The sequence below is a fragment of the Coturnix japonica genome, chromosome 12 (genome assembly GCF_054131305.1).
Source record: "Coturnix japonica strain WE chromosome 12, WE-NBRP24, whole genome shotgun sequence".
Taxonomy (NCBI): Eukaryota; Metazoa; Chordata; class Aves; order Galliformes; family Phasianidae; genus Coturnix; species Coturnix japonica.
Window position 1 is genome coordinate 12,968,030 of NC_140674.1, and position 15,397 is coordinate 12,983,426.

General features: G+C 44.2%; 1 protein-coding gene across 1 annotated transcript in view; it reads left to right on the plus strand.

The window, feature by feature from the left end:
• The window catches only part of MB21D2 (Mab-21 domain containing 2), a 46,997-nt gene extending 40,084 nt beyond the window's left edge, over nt 1-6,913 (plus strand). Inside the window, exon 2 of the mRNA XM_015871883.3 lies at nt 3,201-6,913. Within this exon, the coding sequence (XP_015727369.1) occupies nt 3,201-4,465 (1,265 nt within the window). The 3' untranslated portion in view covers nt 4,466-6,913. The remainder of the gene's footprint in view (nt 1-3,200) is intronic.
• The last annotated feature ends 8,484 nt before the right edge of the window (nt 6,914-15,397 follow it).

The window sequence follows — 15,397 nt, forward strand, 5'->3', positions numbered from 1 at the left end:
ATCAATCAGTTTTGTCCAGATCTTCCTTTCCTGCATTCTGTCCATGTGCACATGATGAAGCTGGAACTACGTGATCTGTAAGGTCCCCTTCCAAACCAAGCTATTGTATGATTCTGAGATGAGTATGTAAAGCATCCAAGTGTCTCAGTTCTTTCAGTCCTTCACAAACTGCACCCTGGCCCTGATCCAAACCCACACCACTTTGTCTCTGTGCATGTGTAACAGGGGATACTGTCTAACTTATAGTCTCTGCAGCCTATGGGGAGCATTTCAGGCTATGCAGGAAGAGCAGGCGATGTGGAGGGCAAGGAAGACGATGTAGGCTGTATACTGTTTGAACCGGCAATGAGTGCATATATATATGTAAGTCATCAGGAAGGAAGCTATCAAGAAGGAACCGAAAGAAGGAAATGAATATGTTAGAAATAAGCTTTGCCTATTTTTTTTTTCTTGGGGTGAGTTTCTCGGAAGACAGTTCTGTAATTTCCTCCTTATTTACACAAAGCTGGGCATGAAATAGCAGTAGATTGCAGAATGCATTGCAATGGCTATAAAATCAGTTCGTCTGAAATTCTGCAGTGCATGGAGCACGACTTTGTGTGGCTTTTTTTCCGTGACTGACTCTGTGACATATGCATCAGAGTCCCATTGATCATTCAAAGATGCATCCCAAATCTGGGTGTTACATAAAACTTTCTTTTCTGTCTTTTTCTCCTTGTATCACAACGCTTGGAATAAAAGTAAATCCTACTTTCCTGCTACTGAAGGAAGGATGAAGGGAACTCATTTGCTTATCTGCGTTACTCTGAATTGGCTGATTAATAAACTAACCAGCAGGCTTGGACTACAGTTACTCCTCCTTATTTTCACATTTCCTGCCTTCCTTATGGTTGTACAAATAGTTACTCAGTTATTCATTACAATGCCAAGTTTTGTATCTTGGGAAGGTCTTAAATTAATCACCCAGCTAAGCAAATGAACACAGATTTCTTACTTAGCAAAGTGCCAGCTTTACCGAGCAACTTTCTCAAAAGAACATCACACAAGGTATGGCTGCAAATTGTGCGTTTTGCCTGGTAGCAGCAGGAGTCGTCTTTAATGTCTGTGAACCCACCTTGAAGCCACAAAAGTGGGTGGGTATTTCTACTAAAATAAAAAAGAAAATGTTTGATCCTACAAATAATGGGTTCAGTCTTTAGAGACAGCTTTGTTGGGCACCTACAAAATTCACTAGATTATCCATAACCTCTTCTGGCTTCTCCTGGCATTGAGATAGGGAGATGAAAACCCAAAGGGCCTGTTGGTGCTCTTATCTTAAGGACTTTGGTGAGCTATCAGTCTTCATTTTTCTACATATTTTCTGTGTTTGCATTATAAACACATACCTGTTTCTTCAGTGTGTACATTTGATTCTCTCAGCTTACATTTGGGTTGTAGGAACTTGAGATGAAAGCTTTGTGGCACATCAGTGTATGCCATACAGTGCTGGCTAATGGGAATCTTTGAAATCCTTTCACATATCAAATAGATTTGTAAGTAATGGAGTCAGGCTGAACATACTGCAAACCCCAAAAGCCTTGCTGAATCCTGAATTTGGCTGTCCCAACTATTTATAGAACATCCTATGCTTATTCTAAATATATTTTCCTCAAGGGGAACTCATCTCAACCCCTTGCTCCACAGCCTAAAATGGATCAGCAATGCTGTGGTCTATTAGCAAAAATTCCTTCTCTAGCTCTCTGTCAGAGTTGCAGATGTTCCTGAGACAGACCTTGAAATGCTGTGACAGGCATTGCTCAGGGATTTGGATTTAAACTCTGCAGCCATCCAGGAAGAAAGATTTTGGTGACAGATGTATGAGATCACTTCCTGTATCCATTGCTTAACTGTTTCTATGTTCCTCCTATGCTGTTAGATTAAGACTACAAGGATTGACTATTGCCTAAAGCAGTGAAGTACTTGCACTGGGTCAAGGTCAGGATTTAAAGGCTGTGTGTCGGTGCTCTGGAGAGCAACAGGACAGGTGGAGTATATTTTACAATGTCTTCACATGGAGGATTTCACAGTAGTCTCAAATATTACCACAAGATGCATTCCCCTGCACACACAGACCTTTCTTTGTGGTCTCTTTGGCTTTCCCAAGGATGGACACATTTCACTAAGGCTGTGTCTGCTTCCTGGGCTGACAGTTGGGTGAGCAGCTTGCTTCACTATGCTTCTGGCTAGTTATTCCCACTTATGTCTATTTAAACTTGATCTCCTTATAGCATAAGGTCAATTTTAAGTATAATTTGAACATTGAATGACGTGGTAATGTCTCAGCTGCTGCGTGGAGTTTCTCCTTATTCTGCTGTTTCTGTTCTATGAACAGAGTACAGTGGTATATATAGAACAGAGTGAAAAACTGGCTTTGTGCAACTGGTGCGGGCAGTGCAGGGTGAGGGGAAAGTGCCTGGTTTTTGTGATGAAAATAGATATCTGTCTTCATGTCTGTACTCTAGGGAGCTGATGAGATGTATTATGGAATTATACTGTCACCACAGCTTGAAGAACTAATTTCAGAGCTGGCTTCTGTCCTTTCCTCATAGTTTAACAAATCTCCATTCCCCTATAAGAGGAGGACATACAGCCTCTGTTCACATTGCCTTGCTGATCACTGAATTGTAAAGTCTGACCTGTTTGAACTAATGCTCGTAGCTACCCATCCACTCACATGCAGACCAGCCCCCTGATGCCCATCCAGATATTTTCTTATACTACAGAGATAATAGGAACAGTGAGTCGATTAATTCCATGAATTTCTCTTTTCTTTTTGAAACACTTGTCTACCATGGAAATTAGGAACATATGCTAAAAAACTGGCTTAGAGAATACTTGAGAAGTTAAGTTTAGTCCTTAAAGTAGCCTTTCTATGTTTTGCTGGAGGCACTTGATTTTTTTTTTGCATCACCACCAGTGTGATGTTTAGAACAGACCACAGTCATTCCCAGGAATGCAGGGAAGTCCTGCCCTGAGTCAGGTGGGACTGAAAGTGGGTTGGTGCTGGAACTGGTGGGCATTTTATGTTACACTAACGGTGATAGGTACCCCTGCCTGTTTTTTCCCTGCTGGGCAGGGGATGGGTTATAGCTCTGTTCTAATCCTTTATCCAAAATATGTTTGTCTTCTCATCAAAGGACTCCTCTTTTTCTCTTTTGCAGGCATGGTTCAGAAACTTGACCAGAAGCTTCCTGTAGCCAACGAGTACCTGCTCCTTTCAGGTGGTGTGCGGGAAGGCGTGGTGGACATTGATCTTGATGAGCTGAATGTTTATGCGCGAGGCACAGACTATGACATGGACTTCACCTTGCTGGTGCCTGCACTGAAGCTGCATGACCGCAACCAACCGGTCACGCTGGACATGCGCCACTCGGCACTGTGTCACTCCTGGCTGAGTCTGCGGCTGTTTGATGAGGGAACTATCAGCAAATGGAAGGACTGCTGTACTATTGTGGACCATATCAATGGAGCTACCAATTACTTCTTCTCTCCAACGAAAGTTGCAGACTGGTTCTATGATTCCATTAGCATCGTTCTCTCTGAGATCCAGAAGAAGCCTCAGCGAGGGATGCCAAAGGTGGAGAAGGTTGAAAAGAATGGGACGATCATATCCATCATCTTGGGAGTGGGCAGCAGCCGAATGCTATATGACATTGTTCCTGTGGTGTCCTTCAAAGGCTGGCCAGCTGTGGCCCAGAGCTGGCTAATGGAGAACCACTTCTGGGATGGAAAGATCACAGAGGAGGAAGTAATAAGTGGGTTTTACTTAGTGCCTGCGTGTTCCTACAAGGGGAAGAAGGACAATGAATGGAGGCTGTCATTTGCCAGAAGTGAAGTTCAGCTGAAAAAATGCATCTCCAGCAGCCTCATGCAAGCCTATCAAGCCTGCAAAGCTATCATCATCAAATTGCTCTCCCGCCCCAAAGCCATTAGTCCATATCACTTACGGAGCATGATGCTGTGGGCTTGTGACAGGCTACCAGCCAACTACTTGGCCCAGGAGGACTATGCCGCCCACTTCCTCTTGGGTCTCATCGATGATCTCCAGCACTGCTTGGTCAACAAGATGTGCCCTAACTACTTCATCCCCCAGTGCAACATGCTGGAGCACCTCTCTGAAGAAACCGTCATGCTGCATGCACGGAAGCTGTCCTCAGTGCGCTCGGACCCCACCGAACACCTCCGAACTGCCATCGAACATGTCAAAGCAGCCAACCGGCTAACGCTAGAACTCCAACGGAGAGGCAGCACCACCAGCATCCCCTCCCCACAGTCAGACGGAGGGGACACCAACCAGCCTGATGACCGACTAGCCAAAAAGTTGCAACAGCTAGTGACTGAGAACCCAGGGAAGTCCATCTCTGTCTTCATTAACCCAGATGATGTCACAAGGCCCCACTTCAGAATCGATGATAAATTTTTCTGAGCTTTCGTCGATGTTTTTGGGGATTTTTTCCTTCTGTTTCATTACTTTGAAATACTTACAGCGTGCAGGTTTTTTTCAGTTGGTTTCCCTCAATTACTTAGACTCTTTGTTTTTTTACATATCCAGCATAGATCAAATCTGTTGAGAACAATCTGAATAAATTATAATTCCTGGTTCTGCAGGACGGTGCAGATTTTGGAACAATATATTACAAATTTCATATGCTGCTTTTTTTCTTTTTTCTTTTTTTTTTTTTTTTTTTTGAGGCACCCATCTGCATTTGTGAGTAGTTTCTAAAGGAGAACATACGTCATAAACACACATACCAGTGTTCAAAAGAATCTTTTTTCAAGCTTCTATAATTTATGTGCACTGTTGGGCCCCTGGAAGGGAGAACTCACTTTCCGCTGTGTAGGAAATTTGCTTCTTGTTTGTTTTTTTTTCTCCATGAGCTTCCATCACCCTAAAGAAATGAGAGAGACTTCGGGTTGGAAAGCACTACTGGTAATCTGATGAGGCCAAAACTAGTGGGCTGAAGCCCAGTTCATCTGTTCTTCACACTTTTCCTACCTGGGGAGAACGCTGACTTTAGAGAGATTGATGCTTTTGGGAGGAAGAGTTGTTTCTGTTTTGATCTACTTTTTGAATGTAATTGTTCATGATTGGACTTTGTGTAGTCCAGAGGGTTGTTTCTGCTGCTTTCCCATGCGGAATAAGGTTATGGAATGTTAGTTTTAGTGTGTGTAATTATTCAAAGCCTTATTTAAATTCTATTAAAGAACATACCATTATAAATGTTAATTGCACTAATGAAATCTCTGCCATTACCTCAGTCCCACTGTTTGTGTTTCTTTCATGAATTAGCATCTGTTATTAGGTACCAGTATTGCAGATTGCTCAAGGCCCTTTGGGTCTCATGGTTTCAGGTGATTTCTTGATTGTCTTTTGTAAAAGACTTCCTTGTTAGCCCTGCGATGTTTGAGAAGTCAGATTTTTGCATTGGCATATTTCTCTGGATGCGTATCGTGTGTTGCAGTGCATATTGCATTAATATGTATTGCATGTTGTTGAGACAGGTCTGCCATTAGATAAGGATGTAATGCTAAAGAAGTGGTATGTGCAAAGTGAATAGGCCAGATCTCAAGCAAAGGAGCTGTCTTGCTTCTCTAATGCATGTATTAGGCCTGGTCCTTCATGGCATTTACCATTCCAATGACTCCCATGGACTTTTCTGACTTACCATGGGACATAAGAGATCTTACTTTGGTCTCCTGTTTGCGGAAATTGTTTGTATGTAAATTTGTAGTGCAACAGTAACAAGGGTTAGTCTGAGCCAAAAATAATTCTAAGTATAAAAATAATATCAAGGATGATGATTCCAAGTTTAAGGATAGAGTGGCTTTTTTGTGCCTGGCTGGCCAGTGACTGATATTTAGGCCTTAAATCAGCAATTTGGGCTTATTGATTTTCCCAGAGAAGCTGTTCTGATCCAAACTTGATGCATGTTTTAAGATGTGATCATTAGAGCAGGTTGAAGTATTTTTTACATACGTGACAGACAAATGAGGAGCATATCCAGTAAATTCTAACAGGTACAAATGGTGTATGAAAAATGTGTCACTTCTTTCTCCCAGCCTGTCTGGTAATGAAACCAGGCTGGTGGAGCAACACACCAGCAGCTTTGGAAACTGCATTGTTTTGTCAGATGGCAGGGAGGTTTTGATGCCGATCTAGTGCTCAAGTCATATCTTAAAATGAAATTCTGGCTCCTCCATCTCTCTTAGACATACTTTCTTTCACTGCTGCGGCCAAGATGTTCAAATTTACCTGAATTTACTGGTACATATTTATACGAGCCTGAAAAAGATCTCTGAAGTTGTTGGCTAGATGAAGCAGATGAGGATTTAACTTCAAAGCACAGTTGGGAGTGATGGTGAGCCCTGGTGCAGCTGCAGTTACGGCCTGGAGAAGGACATGTATTGACTTCAGTGGAAGCAGAAGTCACTGGCTCCTACCAGTGTGGCTGTTGTCAAAGATGAGTCTCTATGTAAACACATGTATCTGCCAGCAAAGGCTAAAGGACCAGCTGGGAATCCTCCCCAGGAGTGCTTGGAAAATGCAGATTCATTGAAATCATCTTTTCTCCGGTCTCCAGGACTTCTGTTTGCGGGGAAGAGAGTCTGAGCTCCACGATGAAATGTCCCACTGCCATGTGAGAGATCTGCTCCGCACAAAGCAGCAGTAGCCTGGCAGGCAGAGCCCCTGGGAGCTCCAATTGTCCACTCCAGTGCTCCTGAGTTATGCAGAAACGCAGCTCTCAGCCTTCCTCATGCCAGTTCAATGTCCCAGCGACCAGCGGTTTGGCTGGCCCATGTCAAGCTCTGGTGTGTGCTCCCTTTTTTTTGTTGTTGTTGTTTTGTTTTAATTAAAAAACATTTTGAAAAGTAACCATCTTGTTCCTCCTGCGTTACGAGGAAAAGCTGTGTGTGTGTGTTTGTTTGGGAGGTGTCTTCTACCAGAATGGAAAGCAGCTTCCCAGGTAGGTTAGATAAAAGAGCCTTGTATCCTCGGCTGTGTGTTTTCCAGGGAGGGTTAAGTTCTAATTTTCAGCTGGTTTTGAATCTCAGTTTAGGTTATTTGCTCCTTTCCACATGCTAGCTCAATTTGATGAAGCAGGTTGCCAAGCCAGAATTAGTGTGTGCTTTGTCTGTCAAAAGCTCTGTTTTCTCCCTCTCCTGCTATCCCATTTTGCCTTCTGGTACGTGTTGAGACAGACTTTCAAAGCATATAGGTGTCAGATGGTTTAAATAATGAATACCTATAATTCTTCACTGCTTCCTGCAAGTTTCAAGGGGACTGCAGTGCTTTTTGTATTGGAGAATTCTTGGAAGTCCTTGTACAAGCATTTTAGAGCACCCAGCCCCATTGGGCATCCTGGCTGTGGCTCTACTCTTGGAACAAGGTTTTGCCTTTGCTATTGCAATGGCATTTCTAACTGCTGGCAGGGTGGGAGAAACAGCTTATGTGACTGGTTCCAGTTGTCACTTCTGTGACACCTGTTCTGCCTCAGGTGTAGCTGAGCCTGCAGAGCTGACAGTCACCAGTTGGTGGGGGAGTACACAGGGATAAAGGGAAAAATGCCTCCTTACAGACCAGAAGTCAGAGACTCCTGATGATTGCATTGCTCTGCTGTCAGGGCTGTGACTGTTGCTTTGTTAGTGGCTCTATGTAGCTTTATCCTCTGAAGGCATTTCTGTACAGGTTTATTTTGGTGTCTCACCAACCTGCTTGCTTTGTAGTGATGAATGCAGGTTGCAGTTGGGTAATCAAAAGTGACTGGGAGGTGGTGGTTGGGACTGGAGGGGCAAGGAACAGAGTTGAAGTCTTAGTAAAGTCCACTGGGACTTGTAAAAATGCTTGAAAAGAAATGTGTATTCTTTTCTGGATCAAACTGATTATGATCAGACTCAAGGTAATCAGTCTGTTGTATTTTATTAACTCACGCATAATGCAGGCAGCCATGCTTAGTGCAAGTGAATGTGGCAGAGGGAAGAGTAAAGGTAGGCTTTGCTAATGATTATTTCTCCCATTTTTTTGGTTAACATTTGTATGATTGTTACCTAGAATTGACTAAAATAAAAAAAAGGAAACCATCTGTCCCTTTTTGCAGGTTCAGCATGGTATACATCTTGCCGGTTAGTTTTATATTACAGTGAGTGTGCTGGAAAGGTCAGTGGGCAACTGAGCACAGTGATGTTCAGATTCTCCTGACGTTGCTCGGTGATTAGAAATATTCAGCATGTAAATAGCTTGTTCAACATCAGCAAGTACATCATCTCCCTCCTGCCAGCTTGCTTGGGGTGAGCTAATGGACTTTTAACATTATGCAGCTGAGAGAGTTGCTGTCTCTAATAGCTCCTGATTAAACTCTCCAGAAGGGAAGATAACCACTGAGGGGCAAAGGCTCAAAAATGGGGGTGAGGACGGGGATGGAGGTGGTAGGGTGCACAAAATAGCAGATATTAGGAAGCTGCTGGCCAAGGGGCTTTTGCTGACGTGTTGTATTTAGGGAAATTCAGCTTTATATTTAGCACGTTTTGACTTTTGAGAACCATTTGTCTAATGGAGCTCAATTTATTTCTTCTGCTTTTAGAACAGTGACAAAATAGCTCTTCATCCCTTCTCCACCCTCATTTCCCATTTGTAATCTATTATTTTAGGGCTGATCTGAGGAACTATTGTGTTGTTTTTTTCCTATTATCTTTGTCCCTGGCTCAGCACCGTGCTTCCAAGCTGAATGTAGGCTTTTGGGGGTTATTTTTATCTTACTGACCTTCTGTGGTAGACGAACACGCTCTCATTCACTCACAGACAGCCTGATTTGCTAAGCAGAGATGTGGGTGCATACACACACATCAGGCTCCCTTCAGATTCACTTGGCCTTGTCTCTCCCTCTCAGATTTTTGCAGTGAAGACATTGCTGGGGCCTTGCTGAGCACAGGGAAGCCATTTGAAGATATGATATGTGATTCATTTTAGTCACAAACCCATAACCTCCATTTGGCATCCCTCTGTTCACTAAAGGCTTTATCTAATTCTGATTGAAGTATACAGTGTTGCATCCATTGCATTATTTTGTCAGTCACTGTTTACAAAACTGGAGCAAAGGTGGGTAATTGTTCTAGAAAGCTTCCAGAAAAAAAGAAACAAACAAGCCCATCAGTTAAAGGAAAACGTAGAAACTGACCCCAGCAGTGCTGAATGCCATCAGCTCATCAGGACTGAAGAACTAATAAGTCCTCCAAGACAAATATTACCTGGTCTGCTCCTTCAATTGCTCCTTCCCCAGCTGCACCTCGGTCTGTTTCTATATTGCACCCAGCACCCCCACCCTAACATCTTTAAATAAGGACCCCAGAGGTGTTCTGTTACAGTAATGAACTGAAAGGAAATAAACTGCTGCTCAAAGAAGCTGGATAGATACGTTTTTGTACTTTCTTATAGTCAGCTGCAACCTCATCGTCCATGTTGTCTGTCTCACCAGCTTATTCACAGAGAGGCAAGCATGGTGGTGCAGAAAGGAGAAATGCAAGTTCATGTGAGTTGGTGTAAATAATTCAGAAGTGCTGGCTTGTTCTTCTGATACACAGTGCTGCAGGGCTGCCAGAGCATGCTGGTCCGTCACGCACAAGTCATGCTCTCCCATGTTAAAGTGAGCTATGGGGACAGCTGAGTCAGCCTTCCAGCATGGGAAGTTCTGATGGGAAGTTCTCCTGAATAGGGAAGCTCAGAATGGGATCTCTCCTACCTTGATACATCTGTCTAAAGATGCAACAGAGCAAGAGCAGGTCATGTCAGGCAGTTCCTATACAAGTGTGCCAGGGACCTTGATGGTGTTTGTGGGGCAGCTCCTGCCTGGTTTGCCTTTCTTGCACCTCTCTGCCTTCACACACAGGCTCAGGCAGCTCTTAGCTATGGGCTGGAGGCACAGAAAACAGGATAGTGGGGTGGTGATGTCCATTTGGGCCTGGCTGTCCCAACGGCCCAGTCCCGTCAACTGCTCTCCTTTTATTTCAGGCTATATAGCTGCTTATGCCTCAGAGAAGTAAACACATCTTTTCACAAAGCTGGGGGGACTACGATTTGGCGCAGTTTATTAGTAGCTGGGATGGGTCTGATTTATCACAAAGAACTGAGCTAACCACATCCAGCTACCTCCTGTGTAACACCGAGTGCATTTTCCAGCAGTATGACCCCTACTAAGAATGAGCCAATGTGCCAGCACAGCTGGGACCAGCAGCCAGGGCAGCTTGCTGGTGTTGCTTTCTCCACACTGATTTGCTCTTCCCTTCAGCAGCACTAATTAGACCACATGCAGCTTCTGTTTCTGGGAAGAGCTCTTTTAGTGCCAGCTCAGGTATCTCTTGACTGCATGACATTTGCCAGCTTGGAAATATCCACCCTGCTTACAGATCCAAATAAGAACAAAGCCTCATAACAGTGCTGCAGACTCCCAGTTCTTACTGGGAATAGCCTGGCATTGTCTGCCTATGGCCTTGTCCTTTCACGTGCCTGGCAAGATCAAGCGTTATTTTGAGGGCCAGAGTGACAATCCCTGCTCTGCTCCACTTGACATACAGTGTTTCAGCAAGTGCCCACATTTGCCAGCCTGAATGCAAAAGGAGAGCTGAGAGAATAGCAACATGAATTCCCAAACGTGTTTATAGAATGATCTCCCATACACGTAACCTGCTTTTAGCACCTGATTTTCATTCTAGTCGCAGATGATGTTGATTTGTACTTCTGCAACCACTGAAATTCCCCAGCACTCAGGTCGAGCCAGGAATTTCTGTTAAATATATCTAGTATTTCTCCAGGTTCATTTGAAGAGAATGATAATATATCATTGCTCCCAGTGGGGACATAGCTGCCTCCCAGCTGATGTCTGCTGACATGCATTAGAGCAGGGTTTGAATGGTAGCAATCAATAGTGAGAACTGCAGCGGCTTGAAACTGCTAAGTGCAGCTTTAACGTTCCTTATGCAAACACTGGTACTCACCAGAGAGCACGCCTGCTCAAATGAGCAAAAAAGTGAGATTGATTGCTCTATTCGCTAAATGATTCCCAACATTTCCTCTTGCTTTTTTTTTTTTTTTTTTTTTTTTTTTTTTTTTTTTTCATGGTTTACATATCTTACCAAAAAAAAAGAAAGAGTTGTGGAAACTGGGGAGGGGAGCACCAGGAGGTGAAACTAGCAAAATAGCACCTCTTTTGGGGACAGGTGTGGGTTGTTCACTCTCTTGAGTTCAGATCAGGACACAGGTGGCTGGATGCTAACTCCCCCTGCCAGCTTACTGCCTGCAGACCCCAATCAAAGCATCTCTGTCCTAACCCTGCTCACAGACAGGACTAGTGCATAGGTGTTACAACCCTCTGTATGGCTCCTGGCCTCCTTGTGCACCATCTGACAATGTAATTCACTGCCACATCTGAGGCTGGACATGGTTGCCCAGGAGCCAGCACCTGCTGCTCACAGATTGATGGGATCACCAGATAGGGAATTTGCACACACTAAGTGCCAGTTCATTTGCTCTGAACACACAGATGATTCGTGGAGGGAGATCACTCTTATGTCACACCAGCCCTGAGGGTCTGGGATCACTTTCTTACTCCATCTGCAAGCTGGAGTAATTACAGCATTCACTGAGTAGTACTGACATCTTTCACCCTCCTTAACACACAAAAAGGTGGAATAGGAGAAAATCCCTCAGCTTTCCTGTATTGTTCTGTGGCCCTTTGTTACATGCCTGGGCATGTTTGTAGCAGGGCCCAAAAGAACCCACACAGGTCCAAGCCATTAGCACAGCTGGGTGGGCAGCACAGGTGAGGACCATTTGCATCAGCAGCCATTTTGGCAGGGCAGAAAGGAAGGGAGGAAGGCAGGCAGGAGGAAGGCTGTGCTGCTGTGTCTCTGTGTCTTTGCTCCAAGGGAAAGCTGCTGATGGACTGTAAGGTAAGTGAGATTTTGGTGTGATTTATGTGAGGCCAGGAGCAGCCTTATAGTCTAGGCCTGGCTCCCTGAGGGTATGTGGGGAGGCAAGCATCATGGTGGGGCTGAATCCTGAGCTGTGAGATGGTGGGAGCTGTGATGCCTCGTTGTAGGAGTTTGTGTGTGTTTTCTCCTTTCTCTTCAACCATGGCAAAGCTGTAACTGGTGAGATGAGTGAGGAGTGGATGAAGTTTATGCAGTTATGGCAGAGGCTGGAGTGATTGGAAAGGCAGTGTTGAAGGGATCTATGCATCAAGAGTTCTGCTTCCTCTCTGTTCCTCGTAAAAGGCTCAAGGTTGTAACAAGAAGCTATTGTGGTGTGAGCCTCTTGTAGGAGATGCAGTCTGGAGAGTTTGGTTAAAATGATGAGTAGAAAACCATACCTCCTATGTAGAGAGAAATGGCTCTTTTCAATCCAGGATATCTAAGCTCATGTTTATTTGCAGCATGCCCTGTTGCTGCTCAGCAGTGGCAGACCTATGCCTCACACCTTTCTTCATGATGTGGAGGGGAATAGTGTGTTAGAAGATGGTGGTGTAGTTGGATGTTTTGCAGTGGTCACTAGTTCTGATCCAGTTGTACTGTTTGCTGGCAGGGCTCTGATGCTGTCATGGTTAAGCACAGCCAGCAGGGAGAGGTGATGCTTCTGTCACTGTTTCTAAGAGGTCACTTCTTGAAATAAGTTAGAAGTTGTGGCTTATCTGTAGCACAGTGTGCGTCTAGAGAATCCAGTGGAGAAATGCCTCTCCTTTCCAGAGGCATCTGCATTCAGACTCTGGTGTCTTGGGATGTAAATTTTCCCTTTCCTTTCTGAAGGGTTGCTTCAAACTCAGTTCCCAAGGCCCTGTGTGCAGAGCACTGGTTGTTCCTTCTGGATTATTCCACCTGCAATGCATGTAGTGATACTCTCAAAGACCCGAACAGTGAAGTCATCAGCAAAGCACAGGTGTGCTTTGTTTTTGTTAATGTTAATGCCTGAGTGTCTCAAGCTCTAATCTCAAAGTCCTTATTGCCTATGCAGTTTCTGGCTTGTTAAAAGCACAAACTGTGTGACAAAATGCCCTGTGGTGCATCAGCACACTGCAACCTGATCTTGGCTTATTGCATTCTGAAGGCCTGCATGCTTTCCTTCCTTCCTATGCGGCACTGCCTCCTTTCTGCACCTTTCCAAAGAAAGAAAAATAGCCTAGAAAAGCAATTTTTTTCCCAGCTCATGTAATTACTTTTAAGCCAATGTACTGCTCTCAAGAAGTGTTTGGAACATCATAATGCTGTTCCATCTCTGCTTGCCTATGAACGTAGCTGAGAGCTATGATTATATCATTCATCTTCACTGACCCCAAAGAGGTAAATCCACCAAGTGCTGGGGAGGTTTTGGTGGTTCTGAAATAAGAATTTCAGGCATGCCCACACCACAGGGGGCAGATACATTTTCATTGCTCTCTGCTCAGCCTGATGAGATCATCAGTGGAAACAGGCAGAAATCAAAGTTTCCAAGCTAGAGTATGAAAAGAAAAGCCACCACCTTCTTCCTCCTGATCCCCTTCTTCCTATAAGGCTCTTGTAGTTGTCTGTAGGTACTTCTGTGTGATTTTTTTAACTTAGTGGGTGTGTATCATACCAGTTCCTGTTACAGGTTGGAGAAGGGGATTTTCTCTGCTGGATTCCCACTGCCAGATGAATCTGAACATCTAATGGCAAGGGTATTCTTTGATATGATCTCTTATATCTGGTGTGTATAAATGTGTGATGAACTCTTTTACTCCAAAAGTGAATGTCTCATGTCTGTCTCCTGTCAGCTGCTGTTCCTGTTTGCTACCCAGATACTGAATGAAGGCTGTTGATTTCCATATGGCGATGGGCTAAAACAGCAGTGATATTCTAGATCTTGTGAGTTTTCATCACTGCTGGAGGATTTGGTTATCTCAGGCAACATAATGCTGAGAGATAAGGCTGTTCATGCAGTCTTCCTGAAATGATAGTGCCCTTTTACCTTTCAGATTTTAACAATGCAGAACGATAGCACTACATGACCTTGCTTTTGGCAGTGAGTATGAACTGATGGCAGCCAGCAACATATTTTCATATGCTCTCTGCTCAGCTTCTTCCTTCCCAGTCCTCTTCTCCCTGTTTGCCCTTGTAATTGGAGATAAGCTGGACCAACGTAGTTATGCAGCATCAGAAATGTAATCTAGACATCTCTTCTGTTTGAAGGGCACATTAGAAATGTGATTCACAGAAGTCAGATGCCGACAGTCTATTTTCTGTGAGCGGCTCTGGAAAATCTGAGCTGCAACTATTGATAGATACCTGTTTGAGGGACACCTGGAGGTGTCTGACATTCTCATGAGAACGGCACAAGGCCTCACTAAAAAGTGGCTTTGTCCCCTTCCTAAAGGGAGATCAAACTCTTCATGGGAGGGCACACAGAGGTCACTGGGGACTTTAGTAATGTGATGAAAGCCTCCATATGATTCATTTTCTGAGCAGAGGAGTTCAGGCTGTGTGGGTCTGCAGAAGAGACTTCTAAAGTGCCCTTTCATGCTGTCTGAGAACAATAAATACTTGCTTGTGGATTAGATGTGTTTTCTGTCTTTGTGCCTTATCCAGGCCATTTTGCTGATGAACAAAGGCCTGCTTGCTGTGTGACGCAGCCACTTGCCAAGGTTCAGATGCCCAAAGGTGGCCCTCCTTCTCAGAGCATCTCTGAACTCCTTGCTTTTGTCCAGAGTGGCAAACTTGTAGAAACCAGGGAAGGAAGGTCAGGCTAAATGAAGGGGAATCAGCAAACATAGGCAATAAGAATTGCTAAAATATTTTGCCTTTTTCCATGTACTGTAGTTCTCCAAGTGCAGGCCAGTCCTCACTTCCAAATCTCATCCCCTCACAAGGTGTTTTTGTAGCCTCCAGCCAGTGCAAACATTGTTTGGCAAGGTAAAGGCCAAGGAAATGGAAAGCTTAGAGGGGGGACAAGGGGGCTGCCCAGACTAAAAAAGTGGTCTGTGCTATGCCTCTGCCTTGGTCAGGCAAAGCTGCCCCTGACAGTGGACTTGAGACTTTAAGACCTGAAGATGGATATTCTGCAACCGTGGAAGAGTTAGTGAGATACCCAGATGAATTATGGCTCTGAAACCTCAACTCTGCTGGACTAGGGAGCTCTCATAACCATAACAGTTAAGCAAGTTACAACATCTGTCTGAATTTGGGAATATTTTCCTTAGCTTTCCCTAATGTGCAAGTCTCTTGAATGCTTGAATCCTTTAAGTGGTGGGAATGAGATGTAATACTTTGGAATGCTCTGGCTGAGTGGTCAGTGAAGTCCTGTGTTGTGAGATCCAGTGAAGCTGAGTTATCTGGATTAGACACTGCATCTGATTATCTT